The sequence below is a fragment of the Callorhinchus milii genome, unplaced genomic scaffold, assembly GCF_018977255.1.
Source record: "Callorhinchus milii isolate IMCB2004 unplaced genomic scaffold, IMCB_Cmil_1.0 Scaffold5, whole genome shotgun sequence".
Taxonomy (NCBI): Eukaryota; Metazoa; Chordata; class Chondrichthyes; order Chimaeriformes; family Callorhinchidae; genus Callorhinchus; species Callorhinchus milii.
The window spans coordinates 2,406,490-2,423,013 of NW_024704746.1; the positions used below are offsets into that span (position 1 = coordinate 2,406,490).

At 48.5% G+C, this 16,524-nt stretch overlaps 1 protein-coding gene across 1 annotated transcript; it reads left to right on the forward strand.

Moving 5' to 3' along the window:
- Positions 1-232: 232 nt before the first annotated feature.
- On the forward strand, positions 233-1,800 carry jun (Jun proto-oncogene, AP-1 transcription factor subunit). The gene has a single exon (XM_042335326.1). The coding sequence runs from the start codon at positions 709-711 to the stop codon at positions 1,777-1,779; it is 1,071 nt and encodes a 356-aa protein (XP_042191260.1). The 5' UTR covers positions 233-708; the 3' UTR covers positions 1,780-1,800.
- Positions 1,801-16,524: the final 14,724 nt, after the last annotated feature.

Genomic DNA, 16,524 nt, shown 5'->3' on the forward strand with positions numbered 1-16,524 from the left:
TTTTATTTTATTTTATTTTCTCGGTGGTGGTGGTGGTGGTGGTGGAGGGGGAAGGTCGGATTTTGTTTTTGTTTTTAAATTTGTACAATTTTTTTTTGTACAGGAGTTTTTTTTTTGTCTTTCCCCCCCTCCCCTCCCCACCCCCCCCCCCCTCCCTAACCCCCCCCCTACCCCCACCCCCACCCCTCCTCCTCTCCCCATCCCACCACCACCACCACTACCAAAAACCCCAGAGAAGGACTTTTTTTTATTATTATTATTACTTATTACTTTGCTGCTCGTATCAACTTTTGTGTGTTGTTGTGTGTGTGATTTTTTTTTCAACCAACCAACCAACTCCCCCCCTCCCACCCACACCCCACACCCCACCCCTAAGAAAAAAGGACAGTTGGAGCCGGAGAAGGCCAATTTGTTTTGGGTTTGGGGAGGAGTGAGTCAGAACAGAACAGAAGAGAAGAGAGAGAGAGGAGAGGAGAAGAAGAAGAAGCGACTTCTACATGAAGACCTCTTGGCTTCAGACAGACTGCACAGTTACTTTGCTTTGAAACTCTTTCGCTGCAGTTGTCTTTTGGTGACCCCCCGAGTGGGAAAGACTTTGCACTCCCGAGAGAGACAGAGAGAGAGAGAGAGAGAGACACACACAGCCCCAGACCCAGAGTGAGAGAGACCCAGAGAGTTTGGGCAGTTTGGTTTGACTGTTCCTTCTCTATGTCTACGAGGATGGAGCAGCCTTTTTACCACGACGATGCCTTCGGGCAGCCGGAGAGCGCTGCCTATGGATACAGCCCCAAGTTCCTGAAGCAGAACCTGACCCTCAACCTGTCGGACCCCAACAGCAGTTTGAAACCCCACCTGAGGAACAAGGGCGCCGAAGGCATCCTGACGTCCCCGGACGTGGGGCTCCTGAAACTGGCCTCCCCCGAGCTCGAGCGGCTCATCATCCAGTCCAGCAACGGGATGGTCACCACCACCCCGACCCCCACGCAGTTCCTCTGCCCCCGGAATGTCACCGACGAGCAGGAGGGCTTCGCCGAGGGCTTCGTCAAGGCGCTGGAGGAGCTCCACAAGCAGAACGTTTTGCCCACCGCGGCGACCTGCCCGGGCACCCCGCCCGCGGGGACCACCCCGACCCCGGCCCCGGGCCCGGCCCCGACCTCAGCCCCGACCCCGACCCCGACCCCCGGGTCCTCTCTGCCCAACTCCGCACCTCCGTACAACTCCAACCTGCACCAGGAGCCGCCGGTCTACGCCAACCTCAGCAACTTCAACCCCAACGCCATCGGCGGCTACAGCGGCGACATGAACTACACACCTTCCCAACAGCAGCCTCAGCACCAGCACCATCACCATCACCATCACCACCAGCACCAGCAGCACCAGCACCCCCCGCCCCCGCCCCCGCCCCTCGCCCCGGGCGCCCCGCTCCCCGGGCAGCTGCACCCCAGGCTCCAGGCGCTGAAGGAAGAGCCTCAGACTGTGCCCGAGATGTCCGGGGAGACGCCGCCGCTGTCGCCCATCGACATGGAGTCGCAGGAGCGCATCAAGGCGGAGAGGAAGCGCATGAGGAACCGCATCGCCGCCTCCAAGTGCAGGAAGAGGAAGCTGGAGCGCATCGCCAGACTGGAGGACAAGGTCAAGAGCCTCAAGTCGCAGAACTCGGAGCTGTCCTCCACCGCCAACCTCCTGCGGGAGCAAGTGGCCCAACTCAAGCAGAAGGTCATGAACCACGTCACCAGCGGCTGTCAACTCATGTTAACCCAACAACTGCAGACCTTCTGACCGCCCCCCGCGGGGGGGGAGGGGGGGGGCGGCAATCCACAGGGAGGTGGGGGGGCAGAGAGAGAGTGCAGGGGTGCAGAGAGAGAGAGAGGGGGTGAAGAGAGAGGGGGGGGGTGCAGAGAGAGAGTGCAGGGGTGCAGAGAGAGGGGGGGTGCAGAGAGGGGGGGGGTGCAGAGAGGGGGGGAGTGCAGAGAGAGGGGGGGTGCAGAGAGAGAGGGGGGGTGCAGAGAGAGAGGGGGGTGCAGAGAGAGAGGGGGGTGCAGAGAGAGGGGAGGTGCAGAGAGAGAGAGGGGGGTGCAGAGAGAGAGAGAGGGGGGGGTGCAGAGAGAGAGAGAGGGGGGGTGCAGAGAGAGAGGGGGTGCAGAGAGAGAGAGGGGGGGTGCAGAGAGAGAGTGCAGGGGTGCAGAGAGAGGGGGGTGCAGAGAGAGGGGGGTGCAGAGAGAGAGGGGGTGCAGAGAGGAGGGGGGTGCAGAGAGAGAGAGGGGGTGCAGAGAGAGAGAGGGGGTGCAGAGAGAGAGGGGGTGCAGAGAGAGAGGGGGTGCAGAGAGGAGAGGGGGGTGCAGATAGGGGGTGCAGAGAGAGAGTGGGGGGCTGCAGAGGGAGAGGGGGGTGCAGAGAGGGCTGCAGAGAGAGAGAGAAGGAAGTGCAGAGAGAAGAGAGTGGGAGAGTGTGAAAAGGAATGGGAGAGAGAGTGGGGAAAGAGTGAGAAAGAAGGGAGGGAGTGAAAAAAGGGGGGAAGAAGTGTGCGTGTTGGGGGGGAGGGAGTGGGGGGGAGAACAACCCAATAAGCGAACCCAGAAGAGGACTTGAGTTTAAGTGACTGACAGAAAGATTAAACAGGGAGGAAATGTAAAAGGTTTGCCTCCTGTTGTGTGAAGGGGGGGGTGTGAGTGTGGAAGAAAGTCTGTGTGTGTGTGTGTGTGTGTGTGTTGGGGGGAGAGAGAGATTGCAAAAGAAGAGACCATTTGATGACTGAAAAGAAAATGCAATCTGTTGTTTCTTTTTTTAAACAACAACAACAACAACATTGGGGGGAAAAAAAAACATATCAAGTCATTTGTTTGGCTTCAGTTTTGCATGGACCTTAGAAATAAATGTACATAATCCGTTTTGTTCCACGGAAGTTTTTTTTTCCTGGCAACAAAACACCAGCGCTTTAAGTTGACCGCCTTTCCTTTGTAAGTTATTTTTTATGTTTTGCTCGTTTTGTTTTTTTTTAAAAAAAATAGAGGGGAGGGCTGGGAAGAAGAAGAGGAGGGAGGGAGGGGAGGGGAGAGGAGAGGGGCTGCTGGACCCAAATATTCTTGTAAATAAGATAAATTGAAGGACTCTAAGTTTACCATTTGTAATAAAGTATATAATTTTTTATGTTCGTTTCGGAGAACTGGGAGGCACAAAAAGTTTCATTATATTTAAGAAATGTATGAATAAATGTATTTGAAAAACCGATACATACACTGTTTTTTTTTCTTTGCAATGACTTTCTTTGACTGTTCAAGTGAAGCTAAGCTTTGGCTCAGTGATTGAAAGTGATTCCACACACAGTGGGGCGGGGATGGGGATGCACACAACTGTCCCCTTGTGGTTAAGTTTACTTTTATTCTGTGACGCGAATGTGATTCGAGATAAGTTCCTTTACATTTTGTGTGTGTGTATATTTATATATTACAGCATATTCTGTGAAGCGCTTTTAAACATTCTCAACAACGTGATAAGATAGATGCTATATCAAATGCAGGGATTATTATTATATGTATCTCAAGGCAAGTCGATTGGCGGTTCGCTTTTGCAGGGGTAATAATCCCTTCCAAAAAATATAATAGTAATAATAATTTGGTCACTCAAACCACGACCGTCTGGGTCACTCCTGTGCGCAATTGGCTACCGCGTTTCGACCCCGAAAAATGCAGTCAATTCACCCGACAGTATATTTATTCTGTGAAGCGTTTTGACAGGTCTCAACAACATGATGTGGACCTACGTCAAATGCAAGGATCATTATTATTATTATTACAAATCCCATTCAAAGTGGAAACGTACTAATGACGAAGTCCATGACAGTATTGAAACAAAGTATTGGGGTTGTGGGTGTTGTGATTTCACTTTTGCTTTATGCAGCCAAAGGATTTGAAGCTACGCTATGACTGTCCTGAACTGTTGTTTAAAACACCTGCACTGATTAACCTCAAATAACCACAGGCTGACTATTGCTGAGGGCAATTCTGATGCACTGTCACCTGAACGTTTTGAAAATACAGTAAATCGCATCAAGAGAGTTTGAACTGCAGACTTGAATGGCGAATTTGAAATACTTAATAAATGGAGGTGTTTCTGGAGGAGTGCGCATATTAAAGTGGTGTTTTAAGATCTGGGGTGAAGGCGAAAAAAGATATTAACTCAAAAGAGTTTACGTGTTATTCAGTAGATCTTGGGAATTACTTTCCGAAGCATAACTGTAGCTGGCTCTTGTGCTGAACAGATGCGTTAACTACTGCACTGGGTTGCATAATTAGGATTCCGAGAGGAATGCTTCACATTTAAGGAGAAAAGACCCGGAGACTTGTATTCCTTGAATGATTACATTAATGCTGTGCTCTACTTTAATTATAATCCTACTTTAAATGTCACACGGCAGTGGGGTTTCTTAATCCTATCTAAGGCCCAAATGATCATATTTAAAATCTACTTATCACCCGGATAGGGAACAGATAGGGAATGTTTAAAATAGGCATTGTGTAAGGTATTCTTGTTAAGTGGTGTTGTATTCAAACGCTAACAAACTCACAAATTCCAACCTTTTTTTTCAGGCTAGCAGATATTGTCTTTCTGTGGTTTAAACAGGCCAAGGGTTAATCTAGGATACTACTCTTCGACCGCGCCTTCGGTCACCCTTGTACCCCTGCCGTCTACCCCTTTCTCATCCCAATGCCCAGCTCTTGTCCATATCCCTGACTGTCCAACACCTTGGGATGTGCTCCCGATGTCAAAGGCGCTGTGCAAATGTAATTTGTTGTTGTAAAAAGAAAGTAACATGAGGAGCAAGTTGGAAAGAATTGGGCTTCCCTGATGCAAACTTAACTGTTTACTCTCTGGAATGAATATTTGGCCTTTGGAGGAAAATGGTTAACAGTTTAAAACAAGTCTAGAAATGGCAAGTCAACAACAACTTGCATTTGTATAGCGCCTCTCTCGCCGGGTAGCATCCCAGAGGGCTTAAAGTTAAGGATAAGGGTGTGCTTTCAACATCTTATAATTGGTGATGCCTTAAACGTGAATTTACATGATATTACTAATGCTGTCATAATAACTGCTTAATTTGAGACGTCATGAGGACTTCTCTAAGCGCTTCCATCCCAACAATCTAAGATATTTGCATGTGTTGGTGGGATGCAAGGAATTCTCAGATTTGTTTGGATGCTCTTAAGCATGGATTTCCACAGGTATCAGACAGAAACCCCCCCCCAAAAAAAATCAAAGGGATTCAACAGCATATACTGTAAAGTAGAGTAAAGGAATAAATTATTATGAGAATTATGTAAAAACGCAGAAGCAAAATGCTTTTATATTAAATATTAAAACTTGTGGCTAGAAAAATGAATCGCAGCCAGTGAGTTCAGCACATTTATTGAGGAGTAGAAATTGGGCATTAGAGAAAGTTTTAATAATAATAACAATCTTTGCGTTTGAGATAGTGTCTTATCATGTCATTGGGACGTCTCAAAGTGCTTCACAGAATACATAGTACGGTGGATTGACTGTATATTTTGTGGGTGAAACGCAGCAGCCAATTGCACACAGCAGTGTTCCACAAACAGTCATGGCGTGAGTCACCAAATATTTTTTTNCATGGAGGCATCATCACCCCTACCAATCGACCAACAACTGGGTACCTCTGCTAACGAAACAGTCATGTAGAGTAAAGGAAACTTGCCTAAGATTTTGCCCTGTCCGGGAATCGAACCCGGGTCCTTTCGCTTGCAAACGCACCAACCACTACACTACAGGATCTCAAGTTGCTAAGAAGTTAAACATTCCATTCCAGCATCAGTGGTGTATGAAAATAATAGCAATTAAAATCTTTAAAGATAGCAGATGTGGACGTATCCGGCAAAGTCACACTATGGTCAAACTACCTCTTTCTCTTTGCCTTTCCTCTTTCTCTCTCAGCAAAACATCTGTTAAAGTGAGTTTGAATTTAATAATCTCAGAACTAGCCAAGCAGCAGGTGGTTGTAGAGACTGACCTCCCCAATGGGGGAACATGAGTTAACGTGAGAAACGAGCAAAATACAAGTAAGACTGGGGGGTTGTATGAAACCGTAAGACCTGCTCTAAACTGGGACGAGGGATTATCAAAGGGATGTCTCCTCTTCTGCTTTGTGTTCCAGCGGATCAATAACACTTCCTTACAACTCCTTGGGGCAACAAGGGACATATCTAAGGGAGTTGAAGCCTTGTAAGGCTTTTTAGAGTTTTGCCTTTGTATGGTTGTGTATACGAGTGGTTGTGTGTGAGTGAGTGGCTGTGTGTATAAGTGGCTGTGTGTGTTTGTGTATAAGTGGCTGTGTGTGTTTGTGTATAAGTGGCTGTGTGTGTTTGTGTATAAGTGGCTGTGTGTGTGTATGAATGACTGTGTATATGAATTGATGTATTAATGGCTGCGGATGTGTGGCTGTGTGTGTGAGTGGTGGTGTGTATGTATAGTTGTGTCTGTGGCGGTGTGTGTGTGACGGTGTGTGGGTGAGTGGCAGTGTGTGTGGGTAGCTGTGTGTGGGTGACTCTGTTTGTGTGGGTGGCTGTGTGTGTGTGGGTGGGTGGCTCTGTGCGTGTGTGGTTGTGTGTGGGTGGCTGTGGGTGTGTGTGTTTGGTTGTCACGTCTGGCGTCCTTAGCCCTCTCCTCTTTAATATCTCCATGCTCCCCCTCGGTGACATAATCCGCAGACATGGGGTCAACTTCCACATGTACGCGGATGACACCCAACTCTTATCTTTCTGCCCCCACCCTCAACTCCAGGACCACTGCTGACCTGACAGACTGTCTGTCGGACATCAAGTCTTGGATGAGGGCAAATTTCCTGCAGTTGAATGTGAACAAGACTGAGGCCCTCCTGAATGGCTCACACCAGCGCCTCAGCACCTCAGGCTCTGGGGCAGCATCAACCTCCATGGTCGCTCACTACAACTCACGAGCCAGTTAGGAACCGAGGGGTCTTGTTCAACATTCAACTGTCTTTTCCTCCCCATATCCAAGTGATGACCCGCTCTGCCTTCTCTCATCTCTGTAACATCGCCCGACTCCGCCACTACCTCACCCCTCAGGCCGCTGGAACTCTTGTTCATGCCTTCATCACCTCCAGGCTCGACTATGCAAACGCCCTGCTTGCCGACCTTCCCAACTCCTCCCTCCACAGACCTCAAATAACCCAGGACTCTGCAGCCTGTGTCCTCTCCCGCATGACCCCATCTCCCCCACTCTGGCCCGACTCCATTGGCTCCCTATCCTTCAGAGGATCCAGTTCAAGATCCTGGTCCTCACCTTCAAAGCCCTCCATGGCCTCGCCCCACCCTACCTCTGTGACCTCCTAACCCCCTACCAACCCGCCCGCTCCCTCCGCTCAGCCGGCTCTGACCTGCTCCATGTCCCCGACCCACCTGTCCCACCATTGGCGGGAGAGCCTTCAGCCACTCTGCCCCCAATCTCTGAAATTCCATCGCCCAGTCACTCCGCCTTAGCCCGTCCTTATCCTCCTTCAAGTCTCGCCTCAAAACCCTCCTCTTCGACCATGCCATCGGCCACACCCCCTTCCCCTCCCCTCCCTTCTCCCCCTCCCCCCTCCCCGACCCCAGTTTAGGTCTGAAATACTGTGCACTGTCCAGCGCCTTGGGGCGTCCTCTCGACGTGAAAGGCGCGATACAAATGTAGTCTTGTTGTTGTTGTGTGTGTGGGTGGTTGTGGGTGAGTGTAGCTGTGTGTGTGGATGAGTGGATGTGAGTGTGGCTGTGTGTGTTAGTGTGGTTGTATGTATGGCTGTATGTCTGTTGCTGTGTGTGAGTGTGAGCTGTGTGAGTGTGAGCTGTGTGAGCGTGAGATGTGTGTGAGTGAGTGAGCTGTGTGAGTGTGAGCGTGAGCTGTGTGAGTGAGTGTGAGTTGTGTGAGTGAGCTGTGTGAGTGTGAGCTGTGTGTGAGCTGTGTATGTGTGTGAGTGTGAGCTGTGTGTGAGTGATTGTGAGCTGTGTGAGCTGTGTGTGTGAGCTCTGTGTGTGTGTGAGTTGTGTGTGTGTTGGGGACGTGCTGACTAGTGGAGGGACCATCCGCCCGGACAACGTGGGAAGTTTTTCCCATAAAAGGAAGCTGTTGTGATCTCACCAGCGAGAGAGAGAGAGAGAGAGAGGATTGTGTGAGTGTCCGACACTGAGAGGTGGGAGGGAGGATTACAGGGAAATACTGGGAGGGAGGGAGGAGGGACTGTGTATGTGTCCCTTGGTCATGCTGCAAACACACTCACACTCTCTCACTCACACTCTCTCACTCTCACTCACACTCACTCACACTCTCTCACACTCTCACTCACTCTCACGCACTCACTCACTTGCACTCACTCGCGCACTCACTCGTACTTTCACACTCCCACACTCGCACGCACTCGCCTGCACACGCACTTGCTCGGACTCGCATACACTCGCACACGCTCACACACACTCGCACACGCTCGCACACTCTCGCACACGCTCACACAAACTCCCACACACTCCCACACTTTCTCACTCACCCACACACTCTCACTCAGTCACTCACTCAGTCAACTTGGAGCAAATAACCAGTTCAACAAGAACTTGCATTTACACAGCCTTGGGGATAAATCCCTGACTGTCCAGCGCCTTGGGATGTCCTCCCGACGGGAACGGCACTACACAAATGTAATTTGGCGTCGTTGTAGCGTCTCAGAGCGCTTCACAGTGATGGAGCCCAACTGCAAACCGGGGGGAGGTGACTGTAAGCACGGTCGAAGAGGAAGGTTAATAGGTGATTTGATTGAGTATTTATTAACCATAATAATCCTTACATTTGATAGTGTCTCCAGCACATCTCAAAGTGCTTTACAGGATACAGTGTAAAGTGATGTGACTGTTTTTTGCGGGCGATTTGGTGTTGGGAGGGGGGAGAAATTCAATATATAATATTATTACGCCATGATTATGTCTCTTGCATTACCACGTAAGCAACGATAAACCTTAAACCCAGTCAGGTGAGTTTTAGTTTTGTTCCACAGACCCCCCCGAAATTCCACTTACTTTGTGTGGTAGGAGCACGTCCCCTTAATAGTTCAGTCAATATTTAATGTTAAAGCTGCGGAAAACTCAATTAAACTCAATCAGAATTTGGAAGCTGGTTCTTTTTCAGAACTGTGGAAAAACTGGGTTGCGTTTAAAAATAAGATTGAATCGAAGAATTATCCACGTTTCTGACCCGTCTCAAAATCTTTAAGATACTTAAGAGAAGGTGGGATGCCAGGCTAAGGCTCGGGTGCACTTCAGGGCTCAGCTGTTTTGAAACCAGAGAGACTCACATTCCAGTAGCTAACTCCTTATCTCATTGATGGCCCATTCTGCTTCACGTCGTGCAAGACTGCTGCATTTATTTGGACATCTGCTATTTTAGGTGTTTCCCAACATTTTCCAGGTTTCCTTTTTTTGCCTCGACCGAAAATTCAGAACTAACATCAGCCAATAAGCAACAATTGTTTTAAAATCTCGTGGCGTTATGGAATCGGAGAATGTTTCCCCATCATACCCATGCTGGTGCTCGCTCCCCCACTGGAGCTCTCTACTCTAACCCAATTCCGCCCCTCTCTCTCTCTCTCTCCCCATCGTGTCTGTGCTGGTGCTCGCTCCCCCACTGGAGCTCTCTACTCTAACCCAATTCCGCCCTCTCTCTCTCTCTCTCTCCCCATCGTGTCTGTGCTGGTGCTCGCTCCCCTCCACTGGAGCACTCTACTCTAACCCCATTCCCCTGTTCCTTCCAAGTTGTAGCTGTTGCTCACTTTCCACAGTAATCCTATTCCCTGGACCTTTCTACTCTAATCCCATTCCATCAAATGCGTTGAAAGGCCTTCCTATCTCGCTTTCCATAAACTACAGGCAATCTGTTATATCTTCCAACCCTCCTCCCCACCCCAATCTAACTCCTGGGGAAAGTTCTCCAGCATTACTTTCAGATTCCCCCTTTTACAGAGAGTAACAATCAATCATCTGCACTATTTGGAAGAAACATATTTAGATTGATTATTACTGGACCAAATCCATCCTGGCATTTCCTGGAGTGTTTGGTATCTTTTCACGGGGCTTGTGTGTGCTTTTCAAGCTTGGCCGAGTTATTTTCATATCTTATTCTGCGGCTACTATGCCCATACATCATTGGGAATTTGGACACAAAGTGCTGTTCGCTCCCCGAGGCAGATCTATTGCACAACCAAATGGTTTGAAGCGGCTCGAAATAATCTATTGCACTTACACCCCCAGCTGCACACTGACAAGGCTGATAAGCCTTTAACTCCTAGCGCAGGATTCTCATTGTGAATTATTGAATCGAAGGGAGTTCACAGCACAGATGGAGGCCGTTTGGCCCATCGTGTCTATGCTGGGTGGTTTAGTCGTTTGAGTCACAGGACACTGGTCAGTCAGTATTTGCAATCCTTGTGGCTGAGGTTAGTTAAACTTCAGCAGTTCCTGTTCCCCCTCCCCCCACCCCAACTCACACACTGCACCCCGCACACACACTGCACCCCAACTCACACACTGCACCCCAACTCACAGACTGGGGTCCCCAAACCTTTGATCTTGCTAACCCCTTGCCCAACACATTTCAAGATTATTTGAGCAGAGCTGCTTCCTTCTGGGGAGTGTGAGAGAGAGAGATAGAGAGAGCACACTCTCCATACCAGGTCACTTCCATGCATGGAGACTCTTAAGCAAAGCGATAGGTTTCTATACGTGTCAGACACCAGGCTGAAGTCTCTCCCCTCACCCCCATGAAAAGGAAACACAGCCTCTCATTCCTGGTATCATCCCAGCAAATCTGAGCTGTAACCTCTCCAGAGCTGTGATGTTTCAGCAATGACTATAGAGTTGCTGCCTGTATAAATCTATAATTTACGCCAGTGTCTCTGTAACTCTGTACATCTTGATTACATAGAAACGCAGACACTTCTTTATACTGGGAACTGAACATGGGTCAGTGCATCTGGAGAAATGACCGACCCAACAGTGAAGAGCAGTTATAAACAGGCTTTGTCATTACGTTGAGTTACGTGAGACAGATTTAACCTTCTGTCCTCTTGCACTTAGCAGCTTTGGGTCTCAGTGTTTAGTGATCTGCTGTAGCAGAATAGTTCTGGTTTTATCAGATGGGTTTGCATGATCACAGGGTTCGGATGAAGAAGGCCATTTGGTCCACTTGATCTCTTCCTTCCAGAATAATAACATAATAATAATAATTCTTGCATTTGATACAGCGCCTTATCACGTCTTCAAGATGTCACAAAGCGTTTCACAGAATATGCTGTAAAGTGCATTGACTGTGTACTTTGTGGGTGAAACGCGGCAGCCAATTGCGCACAGCAGCGTCCCCACAAACAGCCGTGGAGCAAAGTGACCAATTTTATTCGGGGGAGTGTTGTCCAGGACAGCGGGGAGAGAGAGGGAAACTCCCTTCTCTTTTTCGAATAACAAATCAGCCAGGGTTCTTTTCGAACTCCCTTCAATATTCCTGAATTCTTTGACAGCACCTGAACCGGGCACAGACGAGGAGCTCGGTTTAATGTCTCATCCAAAGGAGAGGGCGCCTCCGGCAATGCAGAGTTTCTCTCTCCCCACACCCTCCCCCCCCCCACAACCCCAACACTACACCGGAGTGTCAGCTCAGCCCACGACCTCAAAGCCTGACCTGCGATTTGAACTCACGAGCTCCTGAGCTGGAGAGAGAAATCGAAGAGAAGTAAAGAAAGAGAAAAAAAGCCAAAGGAATCGAGAAGAATAATGTCAGGTTAAACTCTCGGGCGGCGCTAAGCCTGTGGTCTGGCTGCCGATGTCGACGGCAGCGGTGGGAGGAGGGAGTGGGCAGAGGCTGATAAAGGCAGGTGGGCTGTGTCAGTCAGTGTGGGCTGGAAAGATTCCGTGAGATACTCGCAGTGAGTGGTGGAGATGTGACTGACCCTCTCCCCCCTCCCCACCCACACAAGTTGTGTGTGTTTCCCATTCGTGACACCTTTGACGTCATCACCTCTGAAGTTCACTGAAGGCTTCCCCCGAGTGAAATCTACACATTGCACCGACTTCCTCTCTGGCGCTGTTTATCTTTCTGAGATCGGCACATCTCTTCACCCCCACGCTCCCCACCGACACATCTCAGCCTATCACCTTGCCCCGTTTCGTTCTTTTCAAAATGTGCTTATCTTCTTTGTAAAGTTCCTCGTCCCTTTCATCAAATACTTGCTGATCACAAATGGATCTTATCGTTTTGTCTTAAAAACGTTCCACAGATCTATCATCATTTTTTTTTATGGTGTGTGTGGAGGGGAAGAGTGTTCTTAAAGAGTTAATGCTACATCTAGACCGGGTCTCGCGAAGGTTTTTGGGTGTTAGAAAGACATGGCTGGCTTTGATAACAGTCGTGGATTGATTGACCAATTATTATTATCATTTTTTGAAGGGTTTATTGCCCCCAGAAATGCGATCCGTCAAACGACTAACAACAGGGTTCCTACTTACTGTTGGGTAAACAGAGGAGTGTGGAGTAAGGAAACTTGCCCAACTTTTCACCCTGCCCGGGAATCGAACTCGGGTCTCTCGCTTGCGAGGCGAGTGCTCTAATCACTGAGCTACAGGACTCCACATGGCTATGATGGCTACCATGAGTTGATCGCAAGAGAGGTTTGGGTGAAGACTCTTTGGTTCATTGGTCTCCTCAACCCCCCTCCCCCACCCATAATCGTGTCAGCCGGGCTCAGTTGATAACAATCTCGCCTCTGAGTCAGAAGATTGTGGGTTCAAGCCCCACATTGGGGGGCTCTAGTCCAGGCTGATGCTCCAATTGAGTACTGGGAGCAGTCGGGTGGGCTGCCATTGTTGGAGCTGCCGTCTGTCAGATATTAACCGAGATCCCATCTACCTGTTCGGGTGGATGTTAAAGATCCCTTGGCACTATTGGAAAAGAGGAGGGAGATTCTGTCTCCCGGTGTCCTGGTCACTAAAAGTCGGGTCATTCACTTCTTAGCTGTGTGCAAAATTGACCGCTGCATTTGCCTACAAAATCCAGTCACTACACTTTACAGTAAATCCCGTGAAGCTCTTTGAGACCCCGTTCTGACTCATCCAAGGACAAAGTGACGAGTTATCAGGAGTGGTGAGTTAGGCAAATGTATGAACACATAAATAAATGCAGACGGCATATTGACAGCGCAATGACCTAAGTGACAAGTTAAGCCAGGGTCGAGTTATGAATTTACTGTACACCGAAAGCACTATTATTTATAAATGCGTCGATTTTGATTCCTGTCCTGACTTCTTCCGAAGTTCCACAGAAACTATTTGCATTCAACCGGCCGCCCATGTTAAACTGTTACCACAATTTATAAAATTATTCAGACGCCCTTGTCGCAGTTTTTTGCTGATAAAGTGGTCTGTCTGTCTGGCTTTATTGGGTAAAACTTATCTTTTTATTATAAGGGAATGATCAAATTGATGGTCACTGCCATTAATGAAATCTACATGGCTGTCTATTGCTCTGTGATCGCTATACCATCTGTCAATGTCTAATTATATCTCAGCATTGGTTCAATTGTATGGTTGGTCACTCAAGCACTGTATCCTATTTTTACAGGGACATCAGTCCTATTTGTGAAACACTGCTCCCCCTAGTGATCAAACTGACAACTTCAGGTCCATATTCACCCCAGGAAATTGCAGGACTGTAGCATTACAGCATTAGGTGAATGTCATGTCATCCCATAGGGCCAAATCTGGTGTTAGCTGCTCCATTGGAGGGGAAAAAAATCCTGCCTTTCTCTCCACGGCCCTTACTTTGCAAAGTACCCGTTGTCTCTTTGAACCTCCCAATTGATTCCGCATCTATGGCCTTCTGGGGAAGTGCATACATCCATATTTTTCAAGACCTGCCTCTTTGACCTCACTTTCAGGGGCTGGACAATATAGATCACAACACGCTGCTTGTCCAGAATAAAACGAGAGGACACGGCCTGCGATTGAGGGCGAGTAAACTCAGAACGAATCTACGCAAACACTATTTCAGTAGCGAGTAGTGAACCTGTGGAACAGGCTCCCCAGGGAGACGGTTGAAGCAAGAAATGTTGATTCTTTCAAACGCAGATTAGCGAGTTTTCTTTTAGGAAATACTATTGTGGGATATAATACATAGGGAGTTTGGGACATATGTGCATGCGACTGGCAGGGAGGTGGAAGGCGAACTGGATGGACCTTGGTCTTTTTTCGTCTAGCATTTCTTATGTTCTTATGTTTTGGGAATCTTTCCCCCCCTCCACAGCCTTCCTCGGCTCCCACCCCCAGCTCAGTGGCCAGGACATTATTCTTCAGTCCTGGGGTTGACCTCTCGACATGAAATGAGTAAATTTGTATTGCATTTGTGTTGCCCACTGCGCAAAGAAACATTTTCTGATCTCACATTTTCATACTAATAATAATCCTTGCACTTGATACAGCGCCTTATCACATCGTTGAGACGTCTCAAAGCGCTTCACGGCATATACTGTAAAGTGAATTGAACGTATATTGTCTATTCGAAACGCGGCAGCCAATTGTGGACAGCAGTGTTCCACAAACAACCGTGGATTGAGTGACTAAATTATTATTTTTGAGAGATTATTATCCTTGGAAAGCGATTCTCAAATCGACTAACAACTGGGTTCCTGCTTACTGCTGGGTAAACAGGGGTATGTGGGGTTAGCAAACTTGCCTAAGGTTTCGCCCTGCCCAGGAATTGAACCCAGGTCTTCTTGATTGCATACACTATGGGACTTCACGCTAACCCTCTGCCCTGCGCAACCCGGTCCCAGATGACGACAGTCCCTCCGCCTCACACCCTCCTCCCTTGCTTCCTTTAACGCCCGTCTCAAGACACCCCTCTTCAACCGTACCTTTGGTCACCCTCCTTCCACCCCTGCCCTCCACCCTTCTCGATCCCAACCCCCAGCTCGGGTCCGAAATACTGATTGTCCAGTGCCTTGGGACGTCCTCCTGTCGTGAAAGGCGCTGTACAGATGTCATTTTGTTGTTGTTGTATTAGTCAAAGAGTGGTTACTGGGCACAAGCAGACTGTGCTGGAACAGCTAGAGTAATTGGGAAATCCATCACCGCCCCCTTGGGGAATTTCCGTCCCCATAGACTTTCTTTGACATGAATCTCCCCACAGTTCTACATAGCACCAAAGACCAGGTCTAGTAATTGTGAATCATCCCTGACTTTGTATCTGCTCACTGCGGGACTTCCTGGCCCACCTCCAGAGGTCATTTTGCTTCTCTGCTGCCCCACGTTCTCCCTCCCGCCTCTTGCTTGCAGTACGTTGCCTGAGGTGCCAGTAATTGGTTAGCGTTCATGAACCCAGACAGAGGGAGTGTCGGCAGGTGGTTTGGTTGTGAGGCTGAGCCCAGTCTTGTTCTGACTCAACGTTTGCGCTTTCCAGCAAGTGTGGGAGGGTCACTGCAAGGTGAGGTAGATACAGAGCCCTGTCTAGGGCTGATGTTTCTCCAACCTAGTCTACGGAACCCGAGGCCACTGGTAGCCACTCAACTGCTATCCCTCTACCATCAGCTGAGATCAGCATTAAACCTAGGACTTTCCGTGTCTGTAAGACTCTGTTTATCCCTCAGCAGGGAATCCATCTTTGTCAGTGCGGCAGCATAAGTTTCCAATCCCAAACAACCTTGTGCGTCTGTTACCATTGATAATAATAACAATCCTTGCATTTGATATAGTGCCTTGTTACGTCGTTGAGACATCTCAAAGCGCTTCACAGAGTACACGGTAAAGTAAATTGACTATATATTTTGCGGGCAAAACATGGCAGCCAAATGAGCACAAGAGTGTCCCACAAAACGCCATGGAGTGAGTACCCAATTTTATTTGATTTGATTTATTTGATTTCAAGTTGCTGATAAAACGGTTTGAGGAGTTTCTTAATAATTGACTACTTGTACGTTTCACAATATTCTGCTCATTACTATTTCCCGGGCACTATGTTTCCTTCAGCACAAGTCAAAACCCTGAGAAAGGAAAAGTGTGGAAGAGGTACACACAGATTAACATAAATAACATTGCACGGAAACAGGCCATTCAGCCCAACCAGCTCACACCAGTGTTTATACTCCACACCGGACTCCTGTTCCCCTCAAATTTCCTTTTCACTCGTGTGCACAGGTGAGTGATTTACTTTGGTTTTATAGTTACATGCAGACACATACACACACAAGCACACACACACAAAAGGCTTTCCCCCGGCTGCACCTGAGTGCTGTTGTTTGGCCTGGACATCTTCTGATTGAAAGACAATACTGGCCTCCAGGCAACAGTAGCTAAGTCACCTCTGACGGATTTTATACAATAGACTAGTTCACAGCGTACACAAAATACCGGGGGTGGGGGAGGGCAGGAGAGGAGAGAACAAGGCCTTTTCACATTTCAGCTTCTCATGTTACTGCAACATACAAGCCGAGCG

Bases quoted from the DNA above. Each gene is read 5' to 3' on its own strand.
- jun (XM_042335326.1), top strand. From the start codon at position 709: ATGTCTACGAGGATGGAGCAGCCTTTTTACCACGACGATGCCTTCGGG.